General features: G+C 51.3%; 1 protein-coding gene across 3 annotated transcripts in view; it reads right to left on the bottom strand.

Moving 5' to 3' along the window:
* Positions 1-10,697: 10,697 nt before the first annotated feature.
* The window catches only part of CD247 (CD247 molecule), a 68,093-nt gene continuing 63,596 nt past the window's right edge, over positions 10,698-15,194 (bottom strand). For 2 of the 3 annotated variants that reach the window (XM_081025654.1, XM_081025652.1), the window contains exons 5-8: positions 14,636-14,671; positions 13,800-13,856; positions 12,874-12,915; positions 10,698-11,831 (exon numbers count right to left, since the gene is read on the bottom strand). In XM_081025654.1, coding sequence (XP_080881780.1) covers positions 11,766-11,831; positions 12,874-12,915; positions 13,800-13,856; positions 14,636-14,671 — 201 coding nt within the window. In that variant the 3' untranslated portion in view covers positions 10,698-11,765. The remainder of the gene's footprint in view (positions 11,832-12,873; positions 12,916-13,799; positions 13,857-14,635; positions 14,672-15,194) is intronic. The other variant, XM_081025653.1, reaches the window with a different exon arrangement.

The raw sequence follows: 15,194 nt of genomic DNA, 5'->3' as shown, positions 1-15,194 counted from the left end.
AAGGCAGTGTGTGCAAACAGCCCTACTCCACACACGCCCCATCAGGCGGTGCCTTCAGAGCACTTCTGTGTAGGAAGGCGTCCCTGCTGAACTAGCTCTCACCCTGACCCCTGACTGGCCTGAGGCCGGGCATGGCCCCGGTCTGCGCGCCGCGCCGGGCTTGGCTCCGAAGAGCAAAGACTACTGCAGACACCTGCCTGGTGGCTCTCCTTACTTCTTACCCTGAGAAATGCTCCTACTGTTGGTGTGTGTGTGTGTCTGTTCCATTTGGTGGAAGTTTCTCATCTAGACTTCCCATAACTTACTTGGCAAAGAAAAAAGAACAAATCGACTCGTTGAAGTTGGGAAACCGTTCCCTTCTTTGTTTTATAAAGGAACTCTCCTGGACTGTTCCATGGGTTCCTGATCACCAAAAGCGGTGTGATGAGAAGAGTCTGAGGTTCCTACCTGTCCCTCTGGCCACAGACTTCCTTTTCGCCAGGCGGCCTCTGCACCCCTCTTGCCCTGAGGCCCCTGGTCCTCATGAGGCAGCCAGGGGTGTGGAGAGCCTTGGAGCCAGATGTTGGCACGCACCTCACGTGTCTCCTTGGTTGTGAGAGGTGCTCCTGCTAGCGAGGTCGGCCGAACGTGGGGGCATCTCCAGTCAGAGTAGAGAGTGAGGAGCTTCTGTAATTATTTCCAGGGCGTTTCTAGACCATGTAAATGAGCCCCAGAGAAGGAAGAGTTGATGAAGGTAGATGAAGAAGAATGAGGGAAACTTGGAAATTACATCCCCCTGTTTGCCAATGGACTATTATAGTATCTGTACCAAAAAATGTCCCCAAAGACTGGCTCGCCGCAGTGCAGCTCCTCTGAGCCCCCTTCCGTCTGGAGTCAAGGTTCCTGTCCGGTTGGGTGTGGGGGGTGCCTGCTCTCGTCTCCCTGTCTCCCTCCGGTGGTCACAAGGCTGCACTTCCCCTCGGAGTGCTGGGGGGGCTGCGAGAGCACAGGTCCTGCTCTTCTCACTGCTCTGCCGCGCTGCAGGGGCTCGGCTGGCTCTGTGCTGTTGTGTCTTCACAGCGGGGGAGCGCCTGTCTGTGGGCGTCCACCGGGAGACAGGCCTATTCGTGTCCCAAGGCCAGAAGCCGTTAGGCCCCCCGTTGGTGTTCCTGGTGTTTCTTCTGTCCTCCCCTTTTATTTGACCGAGTATTTAATTACCACCCTAAATGTCCTCTTCTCACTCTGCACCTTCCCCCATTTCCTCCAAAATCAGTGAACTGCAAGCAGGGAGACTTAACAAATGTCCATCCACCTTTTTAATGTGTGGTGTGTTTTTTTATGTTGTTTTTTTAACTAAGCTTGAACCAAAGTCAATTTCTAGCAAGCTGCTGTACTAATGGACTAGTTTATAACGTGCGGTTCAGACACATTGAGGACTTAGATGCTACTGACAATTCCTTTTCTCGTTGTCTTTATTAATTTTATATAAAAGTTGCTGCTTGTTTTAATCTGTTGTGTTGGTAAATTGTACTATCCTCTGGGCAGACATTAACTTGATTTTTAAGTAGTGTATTTAGTTGGGTGTGTAAATAGAATGGCAGTGTCAGTTATTAACTTTTCTCCATCCCGCTGTTTGATGTAGTTGAATTTAATCTTTCATCCTGACTTGACATCTCTAACTGGAGTCTGTGCGAATGGTTGTAGGACTGTCAATCACACTGCAGCTGCCCACGGTTAGGAGTCCCTCCCTTGGGAGTGGTGAGTTCGGAGGCAGGATTCAGGGAGGGAAATGCTGATACCCACCGTACTGGGTTAGAGGTTATAGCATGAATTTCCCAAAATTGCTACCAAAGGAAGTGTCGAGTCCCAAGGACTCCAGCCCAGTGGATTAAGAGGAAGGGCAAGGAAAGGCTGAGTTTGTTTGTTTCCCTGTGTGGTTCAAAAGCTGCTCCTTCTCCCAAGTAAGATTCACCAATGACTTTAGTGTTTAAAACGATACTAAACCTAAATGCCAGTGCTTTGGTCCTCTGTTCCCAGCCTGCCTGTCGAGTTGGGATAAGGGGATTCTGCCTGGGGATTACTTGATGAGGATAAACCTTAAACCAGCAAAACAAACAAATAAAACAAAAACCCTGTATTTAAAAGAAATAAATCTTAGACAAAGGTAACTTTTTTTTTTTTCTTTTCGTTTTTTCCTCTTACTTAAAAACAAGTTGTGAAATGAAAGGTACATCTATACAAGTACACGCAAAACACTAAAACAGCTTGTTGATGGTGTGGAGCTGAAAATCGACTCCCAGACACCATCCTCAGACATTCTACTGGTCTCATAACTCAGCCTTTAGCCCTTTCTTACTTTCTGTCATCTTTTTTATCATCTCAAGAAATGCGTTCTGAATCGAATGAATCTTCTAAGCTTGGCACTCAGACTTAGCTTTTAGACATGCATATGGGAGTCTGGAAGTTAAGGGGGGCCATTTGACCAAAAAGAGATGTTTGTTTGGTAGACTTTCTGCATTTCTAAGAAGAAGGGCCAGATAGGTCATCACATTTCATTGTATCGTTCTTTTTTTCCCCCTGAGTGTTTATGCAAGTTTTATTTCATCCCTGAATTTGGTTAACACATTAAACCAAAGACTAATCCTAAATGCATTTGTAGCATACTATATTTGCCCATGGTGGTGGGCCCTCCCTAGGGAGTGGTGAATGTAATGTTTGAATCCTGCTTATCACAGGCAGTGGGTTTGGTCATGAACTCTACTTGTGCCCTGTATAAATCTGAAGGAGAGAGCAAAAAGATCTAGGAAAGGGCTTCTCACAGGAACCGTAATTGTTCCTGATGTAAGAAATAAGTTGAGTGCTGTATTAGTTTAAATGTTTCTGAAGGTATATAGGCAGCTCTTTAGAATTATATAGATTGTTCATATCCATTACACACTCCCTTTTATTTATTTGATAAGAAAGGTCAGTACCATCCCAATTTACTCAGCTTATTGTTAGAGAAATGGAACCAAAGGAATCCAGCTGTCATTTTGTGTAGGACCTTACCTGTTTGTACTTCATGGTAGCATTATTAGAAATTAACAATTTTTTTAAAGGGAAAATAAGACTAATTAAAATATTTTTAGTGGGGTTATCTTGCCAATTTGTTCTACATAATTCATTGTCATGGGGAAAAAAGCACAATTATACCTCCTTTTTAAATGTTATTTTGTCCTTTTATGCCTCATTTCTTTGGGAAGGAAGGCAGGGGAAACCTTGCCTGTATTATCCAGAAGCACAGATATTTGCTTGATACAATACTTAAATTCAGCCCAATCTTTAACATTACATTTTCTATTTAAATTGCTGGGAAAGCTGGATGCATTTGCAAATAGGGGAAATTAATGTAGATTTTTTTGAAGTTTTAAACCCTGATAGTCAGCATTGCAATTAGTGTGTAAGAAACACACGACTTACAGAAGAAACTCTTCGTACTTCACAGTGTAATGTCATCCCAAGGCATGCCATCCTCACAGAACTTTCTTTCCCAAGAAAAAAGTAAAATCATTGAGATAGGAAGAAAAGGGAGAAGTCAGCAGGCCCTGAGCATCCATCCGGTGGGGGTGAGAGAAGGTGGGGTGCCCCCCCACCCCGTGTGGTCCTCCTGGCTGCTGCGGCCCGAGGCCCAGGGGTCGGTCTGCACCTGCTGAGCAATCCGTTGTGAGAGGTTGGTCACACAGTTTCACCCTGAGGCAGCATCTGAAGTTTTATTCTTCAAACCATATTTTATTAGCGCCAAAAACTTGAAAAGACCAAAGACCTGAAATTTGAAATTATTCAAATGGGAGCGAATCAATGAGTGAATTTGAGCCTAAACATTAGGAGTTCCTTTTTGTCCGTGTGTGAAAAGCGTTCAGTGTGTGTCATTGTTCGTGTGATGCTAGGTGGCCTGGGCCATTGTGAAGTCACTTTCAGTCTGAAAACGTTTTGAGGGCGACACTTTATAAAGTGGTAAATCTTTCTTAGCATTTGCCTTCATTTTGAGAAGGAAGAAAATGCTTTGCCATTCCTGTAAGAGGCATCACTGAGGCCCGCTGTTGTGTGCAGGTTTGCATAGATGGCGCACAGAGGTCAGGTGTGCGTGGGGCGGCAGTGGGCAGAGGGTGCTTCCACCCGGAAAGGCTGACGCTACTCCTCTGCAGCCTTGGTCCTTTCCTCATCCAAAGAGAGGCCCTGGGACCCCTGCGATCCCAGTGAGCCGTTTGAAAGGCTCCTTCCTTTGAAAGGAGGGCGGGGGTGCTTTTTCTCAGAGTTGCCCTCTTCACAGCCACATTTCCCTGAGGTTTGTGACTCTTGCTTGCTTTCCTTTGGTCGTCGTCATCGTCATGAAGCACTTCCTTGTTTGGGCTCTTCCACCCTTGACGTTTGCTAAAAGCAGTGACCTTGAGCAAATCTTACGTAGAGTCTATCATCTGGATCCCCTTTCCTCTCTTCCGTAATCCGTGAGCATAAATAACGCTGGTGGGTAACAGCTAGTTTCTGGCACCTTCATAAAATACCTCAGCATAGCTTAGCATTGTTGCAGAACTGGTTTTAAACTAAAAACCAAATAAATAAAGGAGAAAACTTTATAAATAGTGGAAATAATTCTAGCTGTAGCACTTAGTTGAACTGATGTTTATTATGGCTGATGAACGTGACATGCTGTATTTGGGACCCTGTTTATAGGTGATAGTTTATAGGGTTAGGGAGGGTTGGGGTGAGGGAAGAGGACAGGGGATTGATTATGTTAAAAGGAAATCGTTGCTCGCGTGTGTGTGTTTTTCCTTATATCTGTCTTGCCAAAGGAAACTTGATTGTCCCTGTGATTGGGTTTGGGTTTGCTCGCCTCTCTGTGTTCTGCCCTGCAGTGCAGTGTGTGGTGGCACGCAGGCGACAGACACATGGGTTGTCCAGACCCGCCAGCCTCTCCTAACGATTGTTACCTCTTATGTAGCAAGAGCTTCTGCTTACGCAAAGAATGAATGTGCGATGTCTGGTGCGTGGTTGAGAAATAGAGGCAGAACTAGACATGCAGCGTTTAATTCGGAGAGGAAAGGGGAGATGTGTGATTGATGCATTGTAATCTAGGAAAATTAAAGTAAAACAGTTCTCCTTGTTGCCCTCTGTCATGTTGTTGAATGTTGTGCTAGTAACACAGCATTTTAAACCCTGACTTCCTTTTCTCGTACCAAGGCTATTTCTGTCCAGACCAAAAATGCAACAGAAGAAAAACCAAACCAAGAAGTTCAGAGCCGACCTGCTTGCCTCGCTCTCACCTGTGGTGAGGTGTGACCTGTGGGGACTGGTTGGCTGGTGACATTGAGGAGGGAAGTGTGACTGAGAAAGACGCTTGTTCAGGAGAAGTGAAGAGCCCTTCATGCCCTTGTCGTGGGCAGACCTTTGTGGTTCCCTGAGTTCGGAAATAGGCTCCATCTCCAGAAAGGCTGTGTTTAAATAAGCGATCCGCCTCACAGACGTAAGTGGGATTTGGTTCGGGTACCAAAGACACTGCTGTGTCACTGTTTGTCCTCCTGTTTTCTGAACAGGAGCAAAAAGCTGCAATTTGGAAAAGCTTTACCTTCGTCCCTTTTCTCTTGCCCCCTTCCCTCCCTCCGACCTTCCCCCCTTTCTGAAGGCAGTCTTGTTGGTTGTCCTGGCTTTGAAAGAGAGATTCATTTAGTTTCACTCTGCTGGCTGTGTAAAGACAGAGTTACGCGGTGTAGCGGTGATGTGCTCGGAATTGCTGGGAAATTGGGGGGAGGGCAAAAGATGGCAGTCAAATTCTTTTCTTTATTTCCCTTTCTAACCGATACAGCTTATTTAAGTTCAGATGACATTTAGATGCTGTCTGTTCTGTCACTGGTAAAGGATAAGCATTTTCAAGAGCAGGTTACATGGAAAACCAAGACACCTTCCTTTTCTCTGCTGTGGAGCTGTATTATTCCAGAATGTTCTTACTCGTGGTGCTCCAGGGAGTTGAGTAGTTCATTGTTGTGCTGCAACCCAGAAAGGAATGGCAGGAAAAGGCATGTATTACTCTCAATATTCCATCGAGAAAACAGTCAGGTTGCAGAACTTCGTGAAAGCTTTGCTCATAGTCTTGTTCTGACTTGGTGTTAATATTGTGTGACTTCTCAAAATGCTAGACGGTCTGTAAGCAGGTTACAGGGACACTGAAGGTAGAAGTACTTGAAACAGAAGTTACGGGAGAACAAGGTACACAGCAGAGGGACACTGCTCTGAGCATGGAAGTCAGACTCCCGGGGGCAGAGGCAGGAAGGTGCTGTGTCCCTGACTAGACCCAGTGCACACAGCGCTCCGTCCCCCAGCAGCACCTTCCAGGTCAAACCCAGGGCACTGGCAGAGTTCAGAACCCAAAGCTCATTTCCTGCAAACATCGAGGTCTGCTGCGAAGTCCCCGCGTGTTTTCTGTTATTTGCTCATCATTGTGCTGCAGGCAGACAGCCCACACAGTGCTGAGTAAAATGAGGCAGCCAGACCCGTCTTCACAGTTGGGATCTCCTTCGGGTAGAGAGGATGGAGCCAGTAGAGAGCTGCCTCTGCGCTCCCACCTAGCCCTCACGGTGTCTCCCAGTCTGAACCACTTGGCAGGAAATGCAATGCACTTTCAGAAGCTAAAATGACAGTTCTGTTATGGTGGAGTTTCGGCGGGTAGGGGCGCCCTGTCTTTGGTTCTGCAGAAGGCACACACTTCCCAATTGTGGGGTGACCAGTGGCAGCCTGGTGATTTGTAAAACTGCAAAGTTGGGAGGGGCAAAAAGCAGGGAGCTAAGACTTCACAGAACCATATTATGAGAGTGGCTTTCTGCCACAGAAATGGCTTGTCCCCTGAGGTCAGGTAAAGGGGAGAGACAGACAGACGTCCAGCTTCTTACCTCTGCTTGAGTGGGTCTGTGAACCTGCCCAGTGCAGAGGGGAGGGGCACTCTCTGAGGAGATGCCCCCCCTGCACATTAGCCGGAGTCCGACTCCTTCATCTGTGCTAGTAGCAACGGCTAGGTGATAAGTGTGGGGTCCCCCGCCGCACGTACAGCAGCTGTCATATACCTCATTCGAACTCGTGACTGAGTAACTTGCTTTAACTCTCAACCCTACAGAGTGGCCAAGTCCGCCCTCCCTCCTCTGAGTTGCACTCTGGCCTATAGCATCACGGGACCTGTAGCCTGGGGTGGGACCTCCTAAAGCCTCCGAATGTCGCTGCTTGAAAGCTACTGCAAACTGAGGGCAAATTGCAATCTTCTGTCTCTTTCGTTACAAAGGGTCTTCGCAGGTGTCCTAGCGTCTGCTCCCCCACCCGCCTGTAGGGCTGGCCGCTGTCCGTGCCCCTTCCTTACTGTTGGCCACACAGCAACTCCTGGCCCCGGTGGGTGGCGGCCATCCCTTCCGCTTGGAGGCCTGAGGGTCCTGCTGATTTTCAGGACTGGGGGTGGAAGGACCCCCAAGAGGCTCCTTATGCCGACTGCTGCACACACATTTCACTTGTTTTCCTTTGACGTGACCAAAAAAAACTCCAAATATTTAAGTTTTTATTATTATTAATATTATTATTATTTGACAATCTTCTACCCAGTGGGCTCTCCAGAAGCTGCAACCCCAGCCCCTCACCTTTTCTTTGAATGTAGCCCCTGACCTTCTCCAGCCCCCACTCCCGTGTCAGAAGCTCGGCCAGGTCCTCGTACTGCAGCTCTATGCCAGGGGAGGGCAGTTTCTTTGTTTTGTTTTGTTTTGTTTTTTAAATTTCCAGCCAAAACCAAAGATTTCTTAATGATTGTATAAACTCAAAACAAACAAAAAAACCAAAGAAAAGGGAAGTCTTCAGCGCTAACCCAGCCTGTGGCGTCCTGGCATTCAGAGGGGGCCCGGCGGGCCGGGGCGGTGGCCGTGGCAAGCCTGCCTGCTGTGGCGCAAACTGGCATTTCCAATTTTCCGAAACAGTACACAGAACCCCATGACCACCGCCGGCCCGGTCACCGCAGGGGCTGGGCACGGGCGAGGAGGGTGGTGGGGGTGCCGTTGGCCTGCGGACACCACAGTGGGGAAGCTGAAGACGCTGGCACAGGCTTGGCCGCTCTGCTGGGTGCTTCAACCTCTGGGCCGTGGTGGTGGCCACGCCGCGGGGGCCTCTGAGCCTTTTCTCTCTTTTCCTGTCCTGGAACTGCTTGGAAGTGGCTGTCCTGTTTGTGGGTGTCAAGCTTTCCATGTCCTTCCCGTAGCTGGTCTCCTTCCTGCAACGCACCGTGCAACTATGCATTGATTTCACAACCTTTTGTGCTAGGTAGATGCCTGTGACTTTTTAACTTCGGGGGGTGGGGGGTGCAAATGAAGGAACTTTTTACATGGATCTTTTTAATCTCAGTTGACTGGGGGGGTTTGGTTCGAGGGTCATACAAGCTCTATCCCAAAGCAAAATCCCAATGTTAATAATCTTAGCCTGACGAACATACCAAAGATAATTTCTTTCCTGCAGAACCTTAGACTCGTGTAATAAGTACGATTACCCAGCACTTGGCATTAGTCTAACCTCAGTAATTCCAAAGCTTAGATGTATATTTTGGTATATTTCTGGGATATTAAAAAAAAATGGCGTTTAACTTCCTGTTTGTTTGAGTATAATGCTCTTAAACTCATAGCATGAAAATAACTGAACTGTCCTATTCTTAGTAGTTTGAAATAATAGTATTTTTGTATGTTTTGGGTGTGTCTATGTATGTATTAACATAACAGTTTTCACTGCCTAGGTGTTCATAATAAAAAAGAAAATGGAAACGTTCTAAGTGTACATACTGTTCAGTAATAAACTTCGGCCAGGCCCAATTGGCATGCTCATTCGCTGGTTACTGTTCCCAATCGGGGTTCTGTTTTGTTTTAAAGACAGCGATCGTGTTTTTCTAAAGGTGTTTTTTCTTTCTCTGACTTTAAATATCTTAACTCCCCAATCTTTTTCTTTTCTCCCTTTTCTTTCCTTTTTTTTTATTTTTTATTTTTGATATTGATTCAGGGGTGTTTTTCCACTGTTGTCAAGGGAGGGACACAAGGGGAATTGGCCCCTGGACCTCCCAAAACTTTGTTTTGTGTACGTAACTTTAAAATGTGAGTTTGAGTTCTCTTTTGTGGAAACTGAAGATGTGGTGTAAATGATTCTTTCCAAAATTGTCCAGCGGCTTTAATGAGGCAGTGACAATTCCTGAGTGGTCTGTGGGGAGTCCTTTGACATTTCTCCTTGGATGACTGCAGTCCGGGTGGCTGTTGTGGGGCCTTGCTGACCCAGAGCGCCTGGCTAGCCTTTCCCCTTTGATAGGAATATTTGGTAAGCCTCAGCTGATAACTTGGAGTTCGGGACCTGTTACCTGGGCCCCCGGAAAACACAGGGGGGTCAGCAGATGCCTTCAGAGGCCTGAGGAGGGGGTGGGGAATTTGAGCGGTGCTGTCTTTTTAAAAGTGCCCTTTCTGTGATTCCCCCTCCTGGGGCTGCCTGCAGGGGCTGTAGGTGACAGTGAATCAGAATGAAACGGTAGATTTCGTGTAGATGCATTTGTCTGCTGTAATTTTTTATCTATATTAAACTTAACTGTAACTGTACAGTTCATTTCTGTTGTAAAACATCATTAAACCATTTTCCAAGTGTTTTCACAGTGCTTGGGTTTCTTTGAAGGCGTCGTGTTGGTGGGTGGCTGCTTCACACGCACTGTTTAGCCCGCAGGTACCCTGAGGAGTCCCAGGGTCACTGGGCACGGGGTTCCTTGCCACCACTCCACCCCCACCCCCCCGCTTGCTTTCAGCCTTGTGTCCTGGCTGTGTCTGGACCCTGCAGTGGTGCTATGTTCTTTTAGACGTGTGGCTGAAATCCAGTGACAGAATTTGTAGGTCTCTAACTCTGTGATGCTACATGATACTTCTCTGTCCTCCCTGGCAGCGGGCCAAGTGCGGGGCGCAGGATGGGTGTGTGCTGGGCGCAGATTGTTGAATGGAGTTGAAGTCCCTTATGAGGCCAGGTTACAAATGGAATGTGTTGCCGTGCGCTGTGACATGTGTCTGGCAGAGGCGCGTGTCATGCCTACTGGAAGCCCAAACATGCGGTGTTTTTGACAGCCGTCGCCTCAGAGTTCTTTTCTGGACGAGTGAAGGCACCGATTTCCAAGCTGTTCCCCAGTGTTCATTGGGGGCTTGATGAGTTCAGGCTTATTTACAGCCACTGCAGTGAGAGGAAGTGCTGCTGGGGACGTGGCCAGCTTGGGTGAGTGAAGACGACCTCGACACCTCTGTCGCCTCCCGTTCTGCCCAACGCTGTGTCCTGAGGCCCATGCTGTGCCTTGAGCGGCTGCTCGTTTCTCCTGGATGTTCTCTGCTGACAGTGTCTCCTCTTCCTGACACCCGAATGCTGGGTGGCCTGTCTGCTGCTCACGTCCCTCACTCCTCATGCCGGGCCTCACGTGGAGGCGAAAGGGGCCTGGCTCGCCCGCCCCACCCTGTACCACCTCGAGCACCGTGCCCACCAGCCCAGACGCCGCCCGCACGGCAGCACCCTGGACCACTGGATACCTCTGCTTACCTGTGCACCATGCAACCCTCCTGTGCTGAGAATGGGCCATTTCACTGCCACTGAGAGGCAGCAGGCGGATTTCCTGGGGACTAAAGGACCATCACAGGCGTGACTGTCGCAATAAAGCTCAGAGTAAAGCAGCATTTCCACCAAAGCGTTTATTATGCAAAAGGTAAGGCCTCAGCAAACCAGTATAAATTAAAACCAAGCAGAGCAGAGCGGCCGTCCATCCATGCCGCGAGCCCTCCGATGCCACGCAGCGTTCCCGTCCGTCCGCTGGGCCTTTCCGTCCTGCCAGGCCCAGGGTCTAACTTCAAGGCCTTCACGACAGTGGCTGTGCCCTGCTCTCAGTGTGAGGTGAGCGTGCCTTGCTGCCTTCGCTCGCTTCCCCACCTTGGTTCGTGCTCTGTGATGACCCTGTCTGTGTTTTTGGTACTGGTTTGCTCACAGCTTGCTCCCCCTACAAGGATGTGAGCCCCGTGAGGGGCGCCGGCGGGTTCGTCTTGCAGGCCCCAGGGGACCTGGCACACAAACTTTCCTGTGGAAGGGCTGCTGAGTGAGGAGGGCGTCCTGCCGCGGGCCCTGGCGGGGCCTGCACACCAGCTCCCACACCTTACCCCTGGCTGCTACACACCTGCCGGGGCTCGGCCCACCTTCCCGCTGCCCAGACCTCCCAGAGGAGACACAGCCTCCTCGGCCCAATGAAAAGCTCCAGAGAAACGAGGGAACAGCTGACGACAGAAGCCAAATTTACAGCAGGAGCCAAGCCGCTCAAATACCGACAGAACAGTACAGACGATGAGGTGGGTGCTGGCGTTTGGGGTTCCCCTGGGGACTTTACAAAACACAATCTTAACAGTGGGTTGTGAGGGGTGTGCCTGCCTCCTGGGTAAGAGCCACCGTCCCCAGCGAACAGAAGACCGAGGACAAGTGGCGCCCACAGCAGTCCCCTCAAGGAGAGGACTGGGTGTAGGACCGGGTCGCCCTCCCTCACTGCACCCAGGCCAGACATTCTGTGTATGACGGTTTGGGACTACATAGGACCAAATGGTACAACTCGAAGCCTCCTGCTCCTAAAGAGAAATGCTTTGCTGGTGGACAAATATGGGCAAACTGGGTTAGAAATGCTTTTTCCTGGGTCTGTGACAATCTGGGCGCCTGCAGGTCTGGCCTGTGAAGGTTGGAAGCCCCGTGCTGCTGTGCTAGCGAGGGGGCAGCGTCTGCATGTGGAGGGCATCGTAGGTGTCCTTGGTGGCCGTGCTGAGCCCCTAGTGAAAGCAAATCAGAGGAGACAAGCAGGTCAGGACCCTCGTGCAGGCACGAGCTCACCAGAGGCCAACAGGTGACCGCAGCAAGGCGTGTGACCAGCCACCCACTTCCAGAGACCCAGGAACGCTCCCCTCGTGCCACAGGTGAGATGGTTTGGCCCTGCTAAGGATGGCCTTGGAGCAATCCCTTTCCAGCTAAAGTCTCCCCTGCCTCCCAGCTTCCAAGGGCTGGGCGCTCCCTGCCCGCCAGATGACTTGTCACAGGGAGGGCAGCTCCTTTCAGGCCACGCTACTGCAGTTGTGGCCTTGGTCAGGGAACAGGCAGGTGGGTCCCCATCTCCCCGGAACGCCTCCCTCCCAGGTCCAGGAGACAGATGAGCAGCCACACGCAGCCACGTTCTGGGGCCCTTGTGACATCGCTCTAAACTCAGGTAAGCTGGGCAGCCACCATGTTTGCGTCCGTGGAGCAAGCGAGCTGGGAAGAGCCCAGGGTGGCCAGAGAGCGAGAGGAGAACCACTGGTCCCACTTCAGAGAAGCGGGTTGGCTGTGCTCTTTGCAGCAGCATTCCCACTGATTTGCATAAACCAGGCACCTGACTACAACATTTTGTTTTCAAAGTTCTTTCTTATTTTTCTTGATTTTTTTTTCTTCCACCTTCCCGCCCATCCTACCATCTTACTAGGTCTGAGGATACGAGGCACAACGAGGCTTCTGCCAGGCCCCAGAGCAGTGGGGAAAAGGCCGGACACGGCTGTGTGGCGTCCTTCGCCGACATCTGCCCTCTGGGCCAGACCACATAGCTGTGGCTGGTGCCCGGGACTCCCCCGGCCCCAGGGTTGGAGCCAAGTCATGTGCTTGACTGTCCGAACGCCAGCCCTGCCTCAGGACTGGCTGCAGGAGGAGCCACCATGGACCTGAACAGGTGCCCCAGGCTTAACTGCTCAGCAATTGGCAAGAGCTGGTGCTGCCAGCAAGCCAAAGGTGCGGCCTGACCTCACCCCCATGGAGATGTACCACCCAGAGCCGCGCCGTCACTCTTACCTGGTAAAGACCATCATGCCCCTTGCCTCTCCGGCGCTGGTTCTGCGGGACAGACGATGAAAGGGTTAAGTCAGGTGGGCCACAGTGGCTGTCTTGCTCAAGGGCCCCCACTGGAGGGTCCCCACTCAGAGGTGCCTGGCTCCCAGCCAGCACTCCTGCCCCCAGGGGAGAAGGGTCCTCAGGCCTCGGACAGGGCCCGGGTTTGCTCTGCCCTCGCTGGTCCTCAAGACCTCAGAGTCCTGGGTGGGCCACATGGGAGCTGGCCACGATGCCCGCGGCTGGAATAAATGGGCCTCCCTCCAGCCCTTGAAATTCTGGGCTAGTCATCAAAGCCTCTGGGAGTGGCAGCTCCACAGTGGTCACGATCCTGGCTCCCTATTTCCTGGCTACGCCACCGTGGGGAAGTCATAGAGACTCCCATGCCTAGCAGGGCACGCGTTTCTCATTGGGTTATTGTGGGAATTAAATGAGACCGTCTAACTGGCAAAGCACTGACCAGGCTGGCGTGGTGGATATACCCCGTGCAGGGCCCAGTGCTCTGCTGTCACCACTCGGAAATTCTTAGTCACTTATGAACAAGGGGCCCCGCTGTCCCGGGCACTGAACACATATCAAGCACTTGACAACTTATTGTTAGTAACGGTGACCGATCTGCCCTGCTTGTGCAAAGCTTGGGCCGTCTTAGAATCCAGACGTGGTTCTTCACCAGCCCTTCCTTAGAGTCTTACGTACCGTCCAGTGGGTCGGAGCAGGACTAACCTTTGCCTCCTCCAGGCACCACACAGCTTTTGCAGGCAGTGCCAGGAATGGATGGGACTGGGACCTACGGCTGGCTTATCTGGAAGCCCATGACGATCGTCTTGGAAGCGTGCCCCGCCCCCCAATGCCACCACGCAATCCTTGGGAATTAAGAAAGCAATACATACCTCAGGTTTCATGCCAATCTCGCTGTAGGCCTCCGCCATCTTGTCTTTTTGCAGCGCCTGGACAGGAAGAGGGCATGGGACACGGGTCTTACCAACTGAGGCTCCCCTCCAACAGGAAGCGTCTCAATTCACAAGTCGGTGGTGGGTTCCCAGTCAAGGCTCCAGACTTTATTCACACAACCTCTGCCAACCACCAGCTCCAGCCCCGCCCTCCCCCTCAGGCCCCCGGACTCCTGTCCCAGCTGCCAGCTCTTCGCCCTGAGCTCTGAGGCACAGGTTAGGGTCAGAAGGGTAAGATGTGGCCTTCCAGCCGGAGGACACAGATACTGGGCAACGCAAGGCTCACCTGGGGCCCCAGAATCATGTAATCATGTATTTGAGCAAGTTGTCAACCCACTGCAGAGGGAAGGTCAAGGCCCTCTTTGCAGGAGGCCACCCCCGCAAGGGACCTCTAAGTGGCAGACCCAGACCAAGGGTCTGAAAACCTCAGTTCCATGCCCGGATATGAGGTGGACCTTCCCACCAGTGGCGACACTCAGGAGAGGATTCCAGCCTCTAGGAACAGGAGCCCCCAGAAGGCATTGCCCAGCCTGACATCGTGATGCCCGCCCCGCCCCGGGCTGACCAGGGCCCTGCAGCAGGTGGCCCAGGCTGAGGGAGGGGACGGGCGTGACGGGCCTTCCTACAAGCAGCTGAGGCAGGCAGCAAGCCCGTGAGGCTTCACATGCCCAGGAAGGCAGGGACCCGGGCTGTGCAGCAAAGCCTCCCACGGGACCTCCTCCTGCTTTCTCCTTCCCGCCAAAGCTCTAAGGGGAAGTGCGCCCTCCTCTACTCACATTGTACACGACCTCATGAGGGTTCTTCCTCCTCTGCTGAGAGAGACAGAAGAGTTAGATGTGGAGACATGAATCCAGGCCCACCTCCTGCCCTCACACCCTCTGTGGGCTCCACCATCAGCCTCTCCCCACCCTTGGCTCCCGCAGAGCTGCCTGAGCACTCGGGGGGCCCGCACAGCTCGGTGACGTCCCCTGCACTCAGCCTTCACCTCCTCACAAGGCCTCAGCCCAGCCTTGCTGAGGGCAGGCCTCGGGATATCTGCTGATGGCCTGTCTGTCCCCTCGCAGATATACTGCCACACATGTCACAAGCTTACCAGTGGATTTTGGGCTAAAGATGAAAGGTACTGAGTACCCTTAATTGGAGCAGGGCCAACCACTGCTCAGCAGGTCCTACTGCCCCATCCTTCCCCACCCCTCCCAGTCTAGGTAAGAAGAGGGGAGGAGAAGGGCTGAGGTTGGAGGACTTGGGGTGGAGGGCAGGGTTCAAGGAAACCACCTGTCTCTCCTGCCCCCACTCACTGCAGCCACAGCATGATGTCATGGGGCTCAGAGAGCC

This window comes from Rhinolophus hipposideros (genome assembly GCF_964194185.1).
Source record: "Rhinolophus hipposideros genome assembly, chromosome: 19".
Lineage (NCBI taxonomy): Eukaryota > Metazoa > Chordata > Mammalia > Chiroptera > Rhinolophidae > Rhinolophus > Rhinolophus hipposideros.
The sequence above is the reverse complement of the archived record's forward strand: the minus strand, read 5'-3'. Positions and strand labels throughout refer to the sequence as shown.